The sequence below is a fragment of the Alternaria postmessia genome, assembly GCF_024291825.1.
Source record: "Alternaria postmessia strain BMP 2775 chromosome Unknown scaffold_126, whole genome shotgun sequence".
Taxonomy (NCBI): domain Eukaryota; kingdom Fungi; phylum Ascomycota; class Dothideomycetes; order Pleosporales; family Pleosporaceae; genus Alternaria; species Alternaria postmessia.
Window position 1 is genome coordinate 44,402 of NW_026260199.1, and position 15,610 is coordinate 60,011.

The window sequence follows — 15,610 nt, forward strand, 5'->3', positions numbered from 1 at the left end:
ACCTTCAATGTTGTTCGATTCTGCTTCTAAACGCGCTTGCTCAACCACGTGATGCTCAACCCTAGTGGCTCAGTCATCCTGCCGTTGCTTGCCCCCACCATCGTCCTCAACTCTCTGCTTCCGGGTTTTTCTCACGATACGTGTCTACTATTGGATCGGAATTCTTGCCCGCTTCACCCCTGCTTATAGTGCCTGCCAGGCGGTCGTTTTCCTCACTATTTTGAATTTAGTAACGCAGACAAGCATTAACTTACTTCAGCAATGCCGCTGCTTGATCTACCAAATGAGTTGCTCAGAAATGTATCAGAATACCTAGAATCCGAGAGAGATATCAATGCCATTGCACAAGCCAACCGCCACCTCTATCGTCTCCTAGATAGCTACCTCTACCGCTACAATGTACAGCAGTCTGGAAGCTCAGCGCTGTTGTGGGCTGCCCGACATGGCCAAGAGGCGACGGCGCGAAAGTCGCTGAGGGGAAAAGCCAATATACATGCCACAGATGATGGCGCCCAAGCACCGCTGTTGTTGGCGGTAGAAAAAGGTCATAAGCAGGTAGTAAGGCTGCTGCTCGACAAGGGCGCCGACGTCAACGCGCAGGGTGTATGGTACGGCAGCGCACTTCAGGCGGCTTCATCTAGGGGCCACGAGTCAGTGGTGAAGATGCTAGTGGCATTGGTGCTAAGTCATAATAAGGGAAATGCATGCATGGCTGGCTAATCAATGTCTCTGAAAGAAGATAACTTAGTTACATTCTCAAGCCTATGTATTGGCGGTACCAGTAGTCTGATAGACACAACGCTAATGATGATGCGTATGCCGCTGTGATGAAAGCAGAGTGCGACAAATTTGCCACCATAAGCTAAGTAGATAATTGACCCGCACCTGCCACACCCTTGCCATGAACGTCTGCACTGGATGGCATTGCGAAGAGATGGAAGACCCATGATCGATGACAGGACGGTATGTAGCCTTAGATAGCGTAGTACTCTACCATGCGTAGGTATCATCGAACCTCTACTGGCAACATGATCACTCTAGCTACGAGCTCCAGTCTTGAGGCTAGTCAGACAGGTTTCACAGATCAATCCACCTTGGTGAGGCAAATGGCGTACACATCTACACACTGGGAGCATTTCGATTGCACAGAATCACAACGCCCATTGCTCCAGCCATTTTCTCGCCTCACGTCCATCCACTGCCCGCCCCTCCCTTAACGTCGGGCTGACGGCTTCTGCCTTCTTGGTCGCCAGTCTCGGTAATCCTGTTGCCGTCTCAGGACACAGACCCCTATAGAAGTCGAGCAACTTCAGCCCCGGCACGCGTTTGGCATTCTCCTTGGTCAACGGAATCTGTCCCAGTTCGTGAACCCAGTCACTGTACTCGATGGCACCGATGGCCACGTCGTTACTTTTGTAGAATTCTTGGATGACAGGATACAACTGTCGCCAACTCGTTCTGTGGGGGTTGGCTAGATGGTAAACGCGTGTGAGCTGTGAAGTTGATGCCGTAGCGATGTCAACCACAGTCGCGCCCGCTACATCCATCGGTACCCAATCCACCTGTTCCATGGTTCCCAGCGTTCTTGGCAGCTTTTTCATGACCCTGCTTGCGTGAACCAACGATGGCAGCCATTCGTGTCGGTTCCACGCTGCTCCGCTAGCCTGCGCACTGGGTCCTGCAAGCTGGCTCGCGCGCACGATCGCAGTCTGTATACCAAGGCGATGCGATGCGATTGCGAGGATCTCAGCTGCGACATGTTTGGATTCGCCGTAGCCTTGCAGCAACGGGATCGAGCGGTCGAAAAGCGTAGTGGTAGATTCGGGTACAGCAGAGCCGTCCTGTACGACACTGCCCCAATTGCCTACGCTGGCGATCGACGAGACGAAGGTGATGGAAGATTTATGAACAGACTCAGAGGCAAAGTCCACGACGTGCCGGGTTCCAGCGATGTGCGTTGCCTCGTAAGATGAGAGCGAGAGGTTGAAGTTGACAGACCACGCTGAATGGATGAATATCGTGACGCTGGAGAGAAGGCGTTCATATACTGCCTTCTCGAGACCAAAACCGGCAAGACCGAAGTCGACCTGCAGGAATTCGACCTTGTGGAGGCCCGCTTCCATACCATAGTACTTCACGAAGGCGTGTCTTTGTCGGGTCTCTGCATCGTCCGAACGGTCCAGGCAATACACCTGCTCGATTTCAGGGCGCTGGACAAGGGTTTTCAGCACTTGGCTGCCAAGGCTACCCGTGGAGCCTGTGAGGATCACTGTGTGTTTGGATGGGCGTTCTCGTTCAGCCCCTACCCGCTTCTGTTGGACCATGTCTATCGTATACTTTCTCACCATAGCGCCCAGCTGTTCCTCCCGAGTGGTGGAGAGCGTCACTGTTGCGCCCGACCGGCTCGTACCTGGTGACAAGGCCAGCGTAAGCTCGTGGACAGTGGGGTTTTGGTAGATCGTTGCGGCCGTGATGTCTCTGCGCTGGAGTTTCGTTTTCAGTGCTTCGGCCAAGGCCAACACGCCTAAAGAATCGACCTCTAGGCTGCAGATATCGACGTCGTCTAGCGTTCCTTCATGGAACGAAGCCAGGACGTCGATAAACACAGCACGGATCGTACTCCTGAGTTCCACATGGGCGCCAGACTCTAGACTGGATCCTCTAGCAAACTTCTCGTCGTTGTACAGTGCCGCGATCTCGTCGTGAAACATGGCGACCGTTGGGAGCCGGATGATCGAGCCTTTGGGCGTGCGCTCGAACGACTTTTCTCTCTCCGTGACAGCAATCTTGTTCTGGTAGATGCGTGCATGGGCAGGTGCCTCCCTATTGGCTTGTTCTACTGTAGGCCATATGTGTTCCACCAACGTAGCCGAGTCTATCATGCCAGCCCCGTCTCGCCCCGGCTCGATGAGCAGTCCAGTCTGGAACCTACCTTGGCCGACGACAAGTGCACCCTTTACGCAAGCATGGGATTCGATGCACTTCTCCATCGAAACAGGATTGACCTTTTCGCCATTGCTGAGCACGATGGTGTCATCTCGTCTGCCGCTGTACTTCCATAAAAAAGGCTTAGTGGGATGCTGCCGGAAAAGATCTTTGGTTAGCCATTTCTCTTCGCCGGGAAGGGTTTGGAAGACAGCTTGACAGCTAGTATCCCTCCGTTCGAGAACGAGTTCGTACAGCTCATTCTCTGCCGGTTCCATGACAGCACCAGCGGCATCGCTCCAGTGAAAATAGCCCCATTCGTCTGGCGCTGTTGTGTCGAGACTGGGTATGAGTAAGGCTTCGGTACTGCCAATGATGGTTTGAAGCTTTGTTACTCGACAAAGCTTCTCACCGCTTGCGTTAGCCAGAGGCGCGCCGCCGAAGAAGACCGTATCTAGTCTGCCGAGTGCATGGAAACCTGCTTCCGTGCCAGACATATCTTCAAGAATCGACGGAGGAAAGACACCCGTAGCTGGATTGATGGCTGCAATCGCACCGATGACTAAACTGGCGTTCCACAGCTTTCCCGACGGGAGGGTGGCGATCGAACTCCTACACATCAGCGATCGGAGTCCGACCACGATGCCCATTGCGTGGAAGAAGGGCACAGCAGCAAGCATAAGCCTTTTGTCTGCAAGAAATAGCTTCATGGTGCTCTGACGACCTTGTTCTCGGCCCAGGTTTGCTTGCTCGTATACCGAGTTCAGGCCTCCTACGGTCAGACGAACGGCCTTGGGAAGGCCTGCCGTGTTCGTTAACGACCTGTGGGATGCAACTCGCTGAGGGATACCACTCACCAGTCGAACCAGAAGTATGGAGAATCAGGCTGTTGGCTGCCCCGTCGCGGCGGTGTCGTCCATCATAGTGGGGCGGTCGATGGCTCGGGTCGAGCAGATCTAGCAAGAGTGGCACTTCAACAATCTGCGTATTGGGAGCAACCTTTTGAATGTCTTCAAAACACCGGTGTCTGTCCGGCGTGCTCAAGAAAAGTGTACACTCTGTCTCCTTGAGAATCGATTGCTGGCCTTCGGGAGAGTTTCGCGGCGATACGAACAGCGGCACATACCCCACCTTCAGTGCTGCGGCTAGTACGACAAGATACTGCAGGTCATTCGGACTATTATGGCGTCAGCGAGGCATAGAACGCGAACAAGCACACACTCACCCTATGTAGCCGATGGTTTGGCCTATGGGGTCAGAAACTCCCAGCGTTTCTTCTAGAGACCAGGCTAGAGAATCCACGGCCTGTGCCAGTTGCGCAAACGTGATACCACGCCAGCCTTGGTCTACGCTGCTGCTTGACCGTGGTACCCATGCCCAGATTGCGTTGGGTTCTTCTTCTGCTGCCCGATCGATATGGTCTGGCACAGCCAGCGGTGGTGGAGCTGTTGGGACCATTGTGGAATGCTTGGTATTGTAGTGATCCGCTTTGGCCGAGTGTGACATTCGTTCGAACAGGTTGTGAGACAGTGTTTCCGATAGGACACTTCACAGCTATTTAATCTTCCGGTATCCCAAGCTACAAAATGTTTGACTGAGTTAACCAAAGCCATAGCTTTGGTCAGTGTCAAATTTCGCTTGTAAGCAGCTTGTAAGCAGCTTACCTGACCGAGTGAGTGATCTGGTGAAGCGAGGAAAAATCGCTGTAGACAAAGCATAAGCGCAAAGATAAAGCATCGCTGACACCATCACGAAGAAGTTATCTCCAAACAGCTATGTGCTGGAGGGGTATTGCAATGCCGGGCCATGCACGTTTTTGAGTGAACAGCCTGTAGTCGTCCATCTGAAATTCTTCCATGGATGACGTCAAGTGTTGTAGGCGGCTCACGAAGTCCATGGGCTCCTATACTTTGTCGTGCATAGTGATCCAAGTGGACTGGATCAGCACTGGACTGGATTTGGCTGGACTGGATCCGGAGTTTAAGAAATTTGGACTGGACTGGATCGAGAGGTCGGGACGCTCCTGAAGCGCCAATGAACCATGCCTGGTTAGAAAGCAACTGATCCTAATAAGAGTGAGTCACATCCTCGGCGTTCTTGCTTCAGGTACGCTTTACCCCAGATGCGCGTTTTCAAAAGCAGTCCATCTAGTCCAATGACTACCTGATAGCATCCAATAATGTATCTGGCAGGCCAGCGGGACCTACGACTGCTAATATGTTAAAAATGGTATGAACCCACTCAGCGGCGGCAGACATCCTAAAATGGCCGCATCAACAATTACTCAGTTCTTCGCTCGCTCTTCTTCTGAGACTTCCGAGTCTGATAATATCATTCTTGCCGCTGAATCTATTGACCCCCGTCGCGACCCAGAAGCTCTGATCCAGCCAGATGAGTTTAAGCTCCAGGGGGGAATACATCCGCTGTGCGGTGCTAGCGAAGGGCCCCAAAGCAACAAAGAAGCGAAAGTCAGTGATCTAAATATACGGTGAAGATCTGAGCTACAGGCCAAAAAAGATGGGAGATGAGTATGGTATTGCTACCTCTGTGAAAAACAGCGCCGTCAGCAAGAGCTTCCAGCAGTGTCGAATGGAAATTCTACAGCGCTCGACCACCTCGACTCGACACATAAGATCGATAAGGTTACCGGTGAAAGTGAATCCTTCCGAGGAGACTCGGTGGATACGAGCCAGCCGTCGATATCCGACTACCAGGACATGAAGTCAATCGTCTTCGCCCCCCGCTTAGATCGATTTAAGGAGCTCCTAATCCGCTGGCTAGTCTGCTGCCATATCGCTTTCTTCCAGATTGAAAATGGCTACTTTCAGGATCTCCTCTTTGATCCATTTCCCCCTTTAGCGAATCTACTTCCAAAAGCCGCATCTACTATTCGTCAATGGGTGATTAGTGCATTGGAGGAGAGGAAAGAAAGATTACGACACGGCATGCATGACGCTCGGAGTTCTATTTTGTTATCATTCGATCTTTGGACGTCGCCGAATTACCTCGCTGTGCTTGGAGTAGTGGCACATTCTATCGATAATAGTCGGACTGCCGTCTTAGCGCTACGTGAGGTAGAAGGGGAACACTCAGGAGAAAATATAGCCCATGTCCTTTTGTGGGTCATCAAATATTACAAGAGTGCTGGCCAGATCGGCTACATTATGGCAGACAACGCGTCCACTAATGACACCTGCATCATTTCCGTCCTTCAGGCCCTCTACCCAAATATGTCAGTGAAGCAGCGGAGGCGCCGGCGCCTTCGCTGCTTTGGGCATATCGTGAACTTGTGTGCGCAGGCTTTCCTCATCGGAAAGGACGCTGAAAAAGTCTGTAAAGATCCGGAAGCTGCGTATCGGGAGGGCGATATGAAGAGGATGAAGGAGCTCTGGCGGAAGCGCGGCGCAATCGAAAAGCTTCCTAATATTATTCGATATATACGAGCAAGCCCTCAGCGCCGTCAGTTCTTTAGATCCATTATACGGAGGGGAGCTATCAGAGTTTGACAGCTTAGAGGTGAGCTGGCACCTGCTAGGCGGATATTAGAGCTAACATGCTCTAGCTTATTCAAAACCAACAGACGCGCTGAAATTCATACTGTACCTCGATCGGTAGAGCTCTTGCAACTGAAGCAGATAACTTCGCATTTCCTGCCGCTGCAGCTGAAGTTTCCTGGAGTAAGGCCGAGGAATACTTCAAAAAAGCGGACAATACGCGAGCATACTATACCGCCATTCCTCTAAATCTAACTCCTAAACATCAGTGGTACATTGAGACCTGGACGGACGAAGCTAAGCGGCCATGGATTTAAACCGTGAAAGAGCTTGTTAAGGAGTTCTGGTTAGAGGAATATCGAGGTAGATACTCTACTAAGCAGGCGTCTGCTACCCCAGCCCTAACGCCAGCTGTTCCGGCTAAGAAAGAGAAGGCTTCTGCTGCTATCAAAAGCCAAGCTCCGCCATGAGGCATTAGCACCTGAAATACCAGCTATCGATCTCCTCGATCAGTTTCTTGAGAAAGACGTTATCCGGCTCGGTGAACTTGACTTGTTTGACGTTATCCAGTACTGGAATAATCGCTACTACTGGCAACCTGATCTAGCACGTACTAGCTGTTCCACCAATGTCTGATGAGTGTGAGAGGCTATTCAGCAGCGCGAAGATGCTGCTTACCGACTGGCGCTCGAGGCTCAAGATGGATATTATCGAAGCTAGTGAGTGCCTTCGATCGTGGTATGGGCCACCTACACGGAATGCTCTCGATGACGAAGGCATCGGGAGACTGGAAGGTGAGCCTGACCCTCAAGAAACTGGGCAGCAGGGTGGGGGTGTTGCTGATACCGAAATGGACAGCGCAGAACTTCAGATCGTGGACCAAGACGATCTTCTGGACGAGGACGATATTGATGAAACCAGTATGGACATTTTGGATGTCCATGACGCAGTATATAGTGTAGAATAAATGTGTGTTCGGCCACTAGACTGGCGTTTTCTATTGAAAAAGGATACGCACTGAGCAATTGTGAGAACTGGATTTGCACTGGCGCTCCAGGAGTTCCAGGGCCCTTGCACTGGACTGGACTGGATCCGAACTCTGAATCCAGTCCAGTCCATTCCAACAAGATCACTGGTCATAGCATGACAACCATGTTGATCAGCAAAGGCACTCTGAGTCCTAGACTGGTCAGTCTAGTATTCTATGTGAATAGCCCTGGTAAGATCATAAGTATGGCACAGCACTACTCTACCTTGTCTTGAAGGCTTCTTGTCCGGTTTCGACAACGCTTTTCTCCTTCCAGGGTACGATTGTACGACGGCTCGCATGGGAAAACGAGCGAGCTACCGAAGCCTTGACCGACGGCGAATCTACACGACCTCTTACCGCGACGCTATCGTTTCTATCGCGAGCGTCCATACGGAAACGGTCAACATCTGGTCACATCTGCTCGCCGCTCTTTGGTTCGCCACAAACGCGGCACGCTTTACTGGCGCTGCAATGTGTTTGTCGTCTTCTAGCACAGCAGCCGTTCTTACCTACCTGGTGGCAACCGCTTTCTGTTTTGCATGGTCGGCACTCTACCACATCTTTGCAGACCATACTGCAGCAGACTTCTGGCTGCGTCTCGATCATATTGGAATCATCTGCGCTATCTGGGCCTCTTCCGTATCGTTCGTAGAACTCTCCCCTGGCTGGCACTCTTCCGAGCGCTGGAGACACATTCTGATGGTAACTGCCACAGCCACGATTTGCTGTATGTGCCTGTCCACCGTCTCGCTGTGCGGCAACTTGAAGCAAAGCTTTCGCATCCGCACGCACGTGATCATGGGCAGCGTTGCAGCCATCCCCGCACTGCGTTGTTGGCATCTCCATAGGCCAGGGCAGTGCATGGGTCTTCTTGCAGACTTTGTGACCATGATCGTTATCAACGGGTCAGGAGGCGCTATCTACGCAACACACTTCCTGGACGAGAGAATCAAGAAGAAGCTAGGCGTGCCGGGTGCGACCCATCAGGTCATGCACGTTCTGGCTGTCGTTGGAGCACTAATCTACGAGCGCGGTCTGATGCTCGCGTACTTTCAGCGCCATAAGCCAGACGAAGACTGTCCTCTATGGGGTTGATTTCAGCCAGGGAATGTATGACTGCGCGTTACCTCATTGCAAGACATGCGAGTATAGTTGCACTGATAAGAGGAAGGGTAAACCGCGGACGAGAAGACGAATCTTGTCTGATCTTCTCTCCATGCGATGCACGAGGTGTCGTTCATATTCACTACATCAATTGTACACTAAATTCATTGCCCATGGGTTTTATCTAACGACCTTTGTGAGGATGTGTGCCCGAGCGCCTGCGGACATAGCAAGTGTGACTTAGCTCATTTTGTGATCTCTACGAGGTCGAATTAAGGCGAAATGAGCTTTCCACTACTCTTCTCCGTGCGTTTAGAGCGCTAATAACGCCACGACACCTGCAGATGCTCGGCTATGTCAGGTTTCGGGATATCACCGTCTCACGTCGGTACATTGTCTATTCTCACTCTCATTCATACTTACCATCAATCTCTCTCCACACTTATAAGGCTCTTCAAAGTTCGCCATCTGCCCCAGGTTTGTGACTGCCATGTTATCCACATGCACCCTGCTCGTCAGTACCAAGTCCCGACAGCCGCAATCGCCACACACTTTACCTTTGTCTCTTGTCGCAAGTGCAGCAAGCGGAAGTGGAGAATACACACTCAGGCACTGCAAGACGCGCGCATGGACTCGTTGCATTCGGCTTTCCATCTGTGAGCTCGTCGCGGCTGTGCGTTGGACCACGATAGCCTCGTCCTGAAGCACCACTGTGGCGTCTTTCCCGTGTCTCCCTAGACTCTAGGTTCGAAAACAGCCACGAACTGTGAGGTAGAGCCTCGCCTCCCTCCACAATGCTATTCCGGTTGCAATGCTCATTCTCGATGCGGAAAAGCGACTACAGTCCTCTCCTACAGACTTCGCCGACGGAAACACCAAACGAGGTGACAGCAGAATGCTGCAGCTGTTGCGAGATAGCAATGTAGAGGATCCAGGTAAATCTCAGCAAGACTTAGATCAGTATTGCCCCAAAGTAAAGCCATGCAGCTGTGAGTTTTAGATTTCTACGCAGAAATAGGCATTTAGCATGTGGCTTCCCGAGTCCCCAGTCGTAGCAAACATCCCAGACGCTATTGACGCTGGTGTTGGCAGTAACGAGGACGATGAAAACGCAGCAATCTGGGAAAGTCTCGTGAGTGCGGTAGACGCTCAAGGTAACGTAGAAGGACACGGTAAGGAGGTACTTTCCGCCATTGAGCAGGTGAATGCTCTCGCGATTCGTGTCTAAGTACCTACAGATGTACTGCAGAGTACGCCATATACTGGGCAGCATAGTTGTAAAGCCCAGCACGCGCGAGTGGGACGAGTCGCATTCTTCACGACCGTTCCATCTCCGTGCGTGGAGGCAGAAAAAGAGCGAAACATTCTGTAGACGTTAGGTGCAATGACAGAGTGTACGGAGTAGAGCCTACGCCAGTACTATACGTGAGTGAACAGAGCATATCAGCAACGTAGACGTCCCACCACTCGACACGATACACCCCGGTCAGGCACACGCGCGGCTAGGAATTCTTAGCATTAAGCAAACCGGCGTCGTGGTTCGAGTTGAATGCTCACAAGAGAGCTGAGTAGCCACATGTGGCTCCCACGATAGCAGACTTTGAACGGAATGAACCAAAGCGCAACAGAGAGGCCAATGATCAGAGTGGAGTAGTATTGGCGAAGAGTATCGCTTCCCGCGTAGTGGAAATTCATGCTCAAGGTAATTCCAAGAAGAAAGTAGCTCCAGCAAGGCAACTGCTCGCGGCTAGCTCGGACGCTCTCCATGAGATGCAGATCTAACCTCAGCGGCTTGTCTCCAGTCTAGATGGTGGCGTGGATCGTCTGGGAACACAGCAGCATAGTCGATGCCGAACGCGTGCCAGATGCGACATGACAGGCAGTAGAGCAGGAGGGTGAGGTTTAGTAAGAAGTATCCACCGTAAATCTGTAGAAAGGTAACTCTCGTGCGTCTGTACGTTGGGCAACAGACAGAGCTGGAGAAGATAGCCGGCCCATGGCAGCGAGCCCTCTCTAGCATAGGTGCTCACCGAGCGAGACGCCCAGAGTACGCCCTGTGTCAGAAACACGGTATCAGCGGCTAGCAGAGCGCCATTTCGAAAGCTACAGTCGGCGATACTGCCTGCATCAACGCGCTTATATTGACGGTCCCGGACACTTCTTCGCATTGAGGTGGCTGCCATGATGAATCTTGGGGTCTTGTGCAGGAATCTAGTCTACGGTATCGGTGTCGCATCGCATGTTGGAGATGATCTCAAAGACAATGTGAGCTGCTAGTGTGAACGACTGTGTCGTAAAACCGGTCCATGCACCCATGATCGTAGTCGGGTCGCTTGCAGGATGGGAGACCTAGAATAAGCAGCTGACAGTCAGGAGTGACATTCTATATGCAGTTCTCTTACGACGGGTGAGCCGTACTCTGATATATAGACGGCAGCTGACGAGGCCAGTCAAACTGATGGAATAGCCCCACGTCGCAGCCCATCGAGCTTCTCATTCTGAATTCCTATCTACAACGCGTAACGACCATTTGTAGCCCCTTCGCAAATCTCTTCCGACAAGTCTGCCTCTGGACATGTGCGTAGTCATTGTGCTATGTCGATTTGATCCAATCCATCGCCTGGGCGGGCGATCTTATTACCCAGGCCAGTTTGGGCGATCTCGCGCGCCCTCGCCGGAGCCAGCGCCGCCCTATGAGCAGTGTGTCGTAGACTCAGTAGAACAAGTTGCGCAAGATGGGTTGGTCTCTTCCCAACCGCACGAAGCAGACTTTCGAGTGATTCTTACCTTTTTTTCTAGAGTGCATTCGAGTCGCTGGACTGTAGTGAAGAGCTATGGAATGTACGATTGCGTGTACGTAATGAGCATATACAGTGGGAGTCGTGGATCACAAGCTAACCTAGTGGATCAGCCGCGATTTCATACTCAACATAAAAGAGAAGAGACGGCGTGCTAAAGGAGTGAACGAATGAGCTCTAGTTGTGATGCTCGCTGTATGTACGCAACATCACTCGTGAACAAAGGAGTCGTAAGCTCTGTTCAAGGCAAAACGATGCGAGACAAAGCTCCCATGCACTGTATCTCTGTCTCGTTGTGGAACATCATAAGCACAGTTATTTTGGTATATCTCCACGCGTGTTCTCTACAGCACGAAGATGGAGTGAAGCTGGGTGGAGACTAGGTTTAGGCAGACTGCACACACTGGAAGCGCGCATAAACGGCAGATAAGCGGCGCTCATAGTTTTGGCATGCAATAGACTACAAGACATGCTGCTCGCATATGTCTCTCGACGTAAGCGCATCACTCATTTTGTTGACACAGGGACGATCCGCAGCTGTTTGCTCACCGGGCCTATTTGCTGAGCCTTTTGTTGAAGTCGACGAAAGCAGACCAGAGATATTCTTTCTCCAGCTAGACCCAAGGTAGGCCGTCTGCTCTACTCGCTCGGCCTTGTCTTCCAAGATACGAACAAAGATAGATCGGCACAACTCGGTCCCATGAAAACTCCCAAACCCGTTAACAAAGACGCGACAGATCGCAACGAGCGGTTCTCCATCGATGCACATATTGGAAAGACCCTCTCTCGCCCTGCTTCCTACTGCACGACCACCTACCCCAACGACGACCTGCAAAGTCGCAGCCAACACGCTCAGATCCCGCAGCTTGTGCTCGCCATGGCGGCCCTGCGCCTCGAGCACAGGAAGACGGAGCAGATGGTAGAGAAAGAATACGAGGTGCTCGATCCGAGTAGCACGGCAACAGGATCCAAGCATGCGGTAGCTCTGGACGACGAGTATGTGTTTGTGGACAAGTGAATGCACGCGAGCAGGGGAGACATTTGTTACAGCGACAAATTTCATGGGAAGATAGCTTGCCTATTTTCGCGGTAGCAGCATACAATCTCACAGCGACACTTGTAGATATTGACCTCACTTCCTGCAGTGCGCTCGGAGTGGTGTATTGGAGATGGGACAGAAAAGCCAGATCAACTTATCATAGATTTTGTGCAGCTCAATGGATCTGAAACGTCTGTAGTGGAGCAGAGACTTGCATCTGCCAGCCCATCACAGTATTAACTCAGAGGCGGTTCTCGGTCGGCTGTTGAAGTTCATTCCACCAGTGATTGACATGGATGGGATGGAGTTCCACTCGCCAAGATCCACGGATATCCATGGGGTAATTGGAGCTGGATGGAGCATTTGGAAAAAGTATCCATGTCATTCACTGCAGTCCACTACCTATGCCGATTGCGAGTTCGCTCTAGGTTCTAATGGGCTGCCTACCAGCAATGACACCTACAGAATCTCATTCCATCAAAATTTCGTCGACCTTGTTGGTTCAGCCGAGCGTACATCCCATTCAGAAGCGTAAGTAACAGAGTAAGGTGAATAGCCTTCGATTCAGAGAAAATAGTTAGGAGAAACGAAAGTGTGGTTTTGCAATAGCAATGCTGTTCGCTATGGAAACGCTGAACTACTTGATTTCTGTCTTCCTGCTGGTGCAGCGGCTACTATTGCCATCAAACTAGATTCTATCGCAATTCATGCTCACCCTGGGGTGAGATAACGGTCAGCGCAAGGGCGAGAACGCAAAAGCTATGTAGACGTTCGTCTAGGATGCAAGGCTGTGACAGCCTGGTCGACAGCAGGAGGTTGACTGCTGGTCCCAGTGGGTCGCCCAAAGCTCGCCTGTGAAGACAATGCTAGCGGGTCGACCGTCAGCGCAGTGCGAGACTCGAAGTTTGGCACGGCTGTGGTCATAGGATCCTGGTCGTGGAGCACGGTGCCACTTTGGCCCAGCGGCAAGTCAGGGACAATGTCCACATCGATGCACGATGTGTAGTACTCGTCCTGCCCATTGGAAAGACTTGGATCTGGCTGAGGTGCTGTGGGCCATTGCCACACCCAATAGAGGGTGTAGGGCTGCCCGACGGTGACCTCATCCGGCAGTCTCACGTTCGTCTCGCAGAGCAATTCGTGGTCTGAGCCGGGCTGTTCAGGGCGTGGATTTGGTGTCTGCAACCGACGGGCTTCGCCCAACGCTGTATGGTCAGCCCTAAGCTGGTAGCACCTGTCGTCGTCAAAGTTCTGGGAGGTCAGTAGTCTGCCACGTCGATCACTTCCTTTGCCATCATGCGTCCAATGCAATACATTCTGAAGAGTCTCATCGGGACGTGGCTGCTTTGTGCCAAATACAAACACCGTACCGCCCTTTTCTGGCTTCCCCACAAGACCGATTCCACCGCCCGGCACGGTGACGTGACCATTCTCAGCATAACGTATCGCAATCACGTTGCCCGGACTGGACTGCAGACGAGAAAAACTGCCTGCCTGGTTGGGGACTCGTTGAGACGGGTGGCAAAGAAGGTCTGCTTCGTTTATGAAGGGCGGGGTGCGTGCCGGCGGCAGGAGCCATTCGTTGGCCTCCTGGTCGAAGCTACCGTCGGCAGTCTTGTCCACAAACCCTCGCGGATAGCCAAAGCTAGCCACATACGAGCCATTAGGGGCAATGTTGACGAGTTGTTCGACCCATGAGTGGGCATTGGCCCAGTTGGCTGTCAGCACAAAGAGTGTAGCAAGTGCTTGATACCGCATTTTCGAGGGAAAAATGCTGGAAGCCAAGATCGAGTCCCAGACATGGACCCTCATGTATGATATATGTCCAGCCTTCTTGCTTACGATGTTCGCATGTCGCGCTCAGTCAGCGCGGTTACTCAAATGCGTGACGATGCTTCGCTTATGCTGACATGTCCATCGCGGGGTGGCCAGAAGCAGATTGGGGAACAATATGCCGCTGTTTCCATCTGCACCCTCCGGTACTCGCACGTTCTAGTTCGTGGAGGCATCCACTTCCGCACACACATCCAAAGACTCTCGCTCAAGGGTAATGACAGAGTCTAGGACATTCCGGGTAGTCGCGACGGGGGAAGCATATAGATCTTGTGGTGAAGACTGTGGCATGTGAGAAGTGCCGACTTTCACTGCTTACAAGGGTATTAGCACAGGGTCTCGAGGAAAACGCGGTGTCACCGATGCGTCTTTGAACTTGTGTCATTGTTCTCTACGGTAAGCCATGCGCTACAGATTCTCGTTGGTGCTTCTTTTCTTCGCATTGATTAGCTTGTCACCGAACGAGGTGTTGGTCTTTTCTATCAGCGTTATATCGTAGACCGTCCAAGTGCGCACCTCCTCATGCTGACGTGCGCACTCAAAGGGCAACATCACGACACGCAAGCTCAGATAAGCAAGACGCACAGCTAGTATGAGGCGACTTGGGTCGCAGTATACTGTATGGGTGGAGCCTGCCAAACGGAGATGGAAGGTGTAGGTGGAGGGGCCAAACAGTCGACCTTGTGAAGTGACGTCGCTATGGGCTAAAGCGGTGAGGAGTGAAATAAATCCTTTTCGGCCGTTTACTTTGAACAGATCAAAGGACAGGAGTAGTTTGTGCATCAGTTCCATCGCATAGTACACCTTCGGAATTCAGACACGTGATAGAGTTACGGATACATCGTAGCATGGGGCTTAGCATAATCACGTGGTTCAGCGCTGCGTCAGACCATTCTCAGCTTGTGTCGTATTGTGCACCCGATGTGCCTACCACACAATTATAAAGGCGAGTCTGGTCCATCAGCTGCCACGTTCGTGCGACAGCCGTAACCTGCACCTAATTGTGACACGCCGCTGTGGCTACATGAAGTAAGCACATGCTAGACTGAATATGTCTGACCTACAGATGTTGCTTATGAGAGCAATGCTGATGGTGCAAATTGCAAAGACATCCTCGAGTTTTGCGTCATTATAAGAGCCTCGACGCAGCTCGTGTAGGCCCAACAAGCCCTCTCTCCAATATCCCTTGTCTCATTACAATCTATCATGCCTAGAGTGGACGTAAAAGGGGTCAACATGGGGTCGAGTGACGCTGCAGAAACTTCGACCAAACATGGCTCTACCCTTCCACGTATACTCGCTAGAACGCGTGGATGGAGGCTAGTAAAAGACCAGGAAAAATATAAGGTCGTATCGAAGGAGACGTGCACGCCTGAGGAAATCCGCA

The 15,610-nt window shown here is 51.8% G+C and overlaps 4 protein-coding genes across 4 annotated transcripts; 2 read left to right on the plus strand and 2 right to left on the minus strand.

Annotated features, from left to right (window-relative positions):
* Window positions 1-1,151: 1,151 nt before the first annotated feature.
* Window positions 1,152-4,383, minus strand: J4E82_010443 (putative NRPS-like protein biosynthetic cluster; the record flags this gene model as incomplete). The annotated part of the gene is made up of 3 exons (XM_051736655.1): window positions 1,152-3,727; window positions 3,783-4,102; window positions 4,151-4,383. The coding sequence occupies 3 exons, from the start codon at window positions 4,381-4,383 to the stop codon at window positions 1,152-1,154; spliced, it is 3,129 nt and encodes a 1,042-aa protein (XP_051583592.1).
* Window positions 4,384-7,746: 3,363 nt separating this feature from the next.
* Window positions 7,747-8,544, plus strand: J4E82_010444 (uncharacterized protein; the record flags this gene model as incomplete). Its single annotated transcript, XM_051736656.1, has 1 exon — window positions 7,747-8,544. The coding sequence occupies one exon, from the start codon at window positions 7,747-7,749 to the stop codon at window positions 8,542-8,544; it is 798 nt and encodes a 265-aa protein (XP_051583593.1).
* Window positions 8,545-11,387: 2,843 nt separating this feature from the next.
* Window positions 11,388-12,369, plus strand: J4E82_010445 (uncharacterized protein; the record flags this gene model as incomplete). Its single annotated transcript, XM_051736657.1, has 2 exons — window positions 11,388-11,394; window positions 11,966-12,369. 2 exons carry the CDS (start codon window positions 11,388-11,390, stop codon window positions 12,367-12,369), a joined length of 411 nt encoding a protein of 136 aa, XP_051583594.1.
* Window positions 12,370-13,149: 780 nt separating this feature from the next.
* J4E82_010446 (uncharacterized protein) lies at window positions 13,150-14,148 on the minus strand (the record flags this gene model as incomplete). Its single annotated transcript, XM_051736658.1, has 1 exon — window positions 13,150-14,148. The coding sequence occupies one exon, from the start codon at window positions 14,146-14,148 to the stop codon at window positions 13,150-13,152; it is 999 nt and encodes a 332-aa protein (XP_051583595.1).
* Window positions 14,149-15,610: the final 1,462 nt, after the last annotated feature.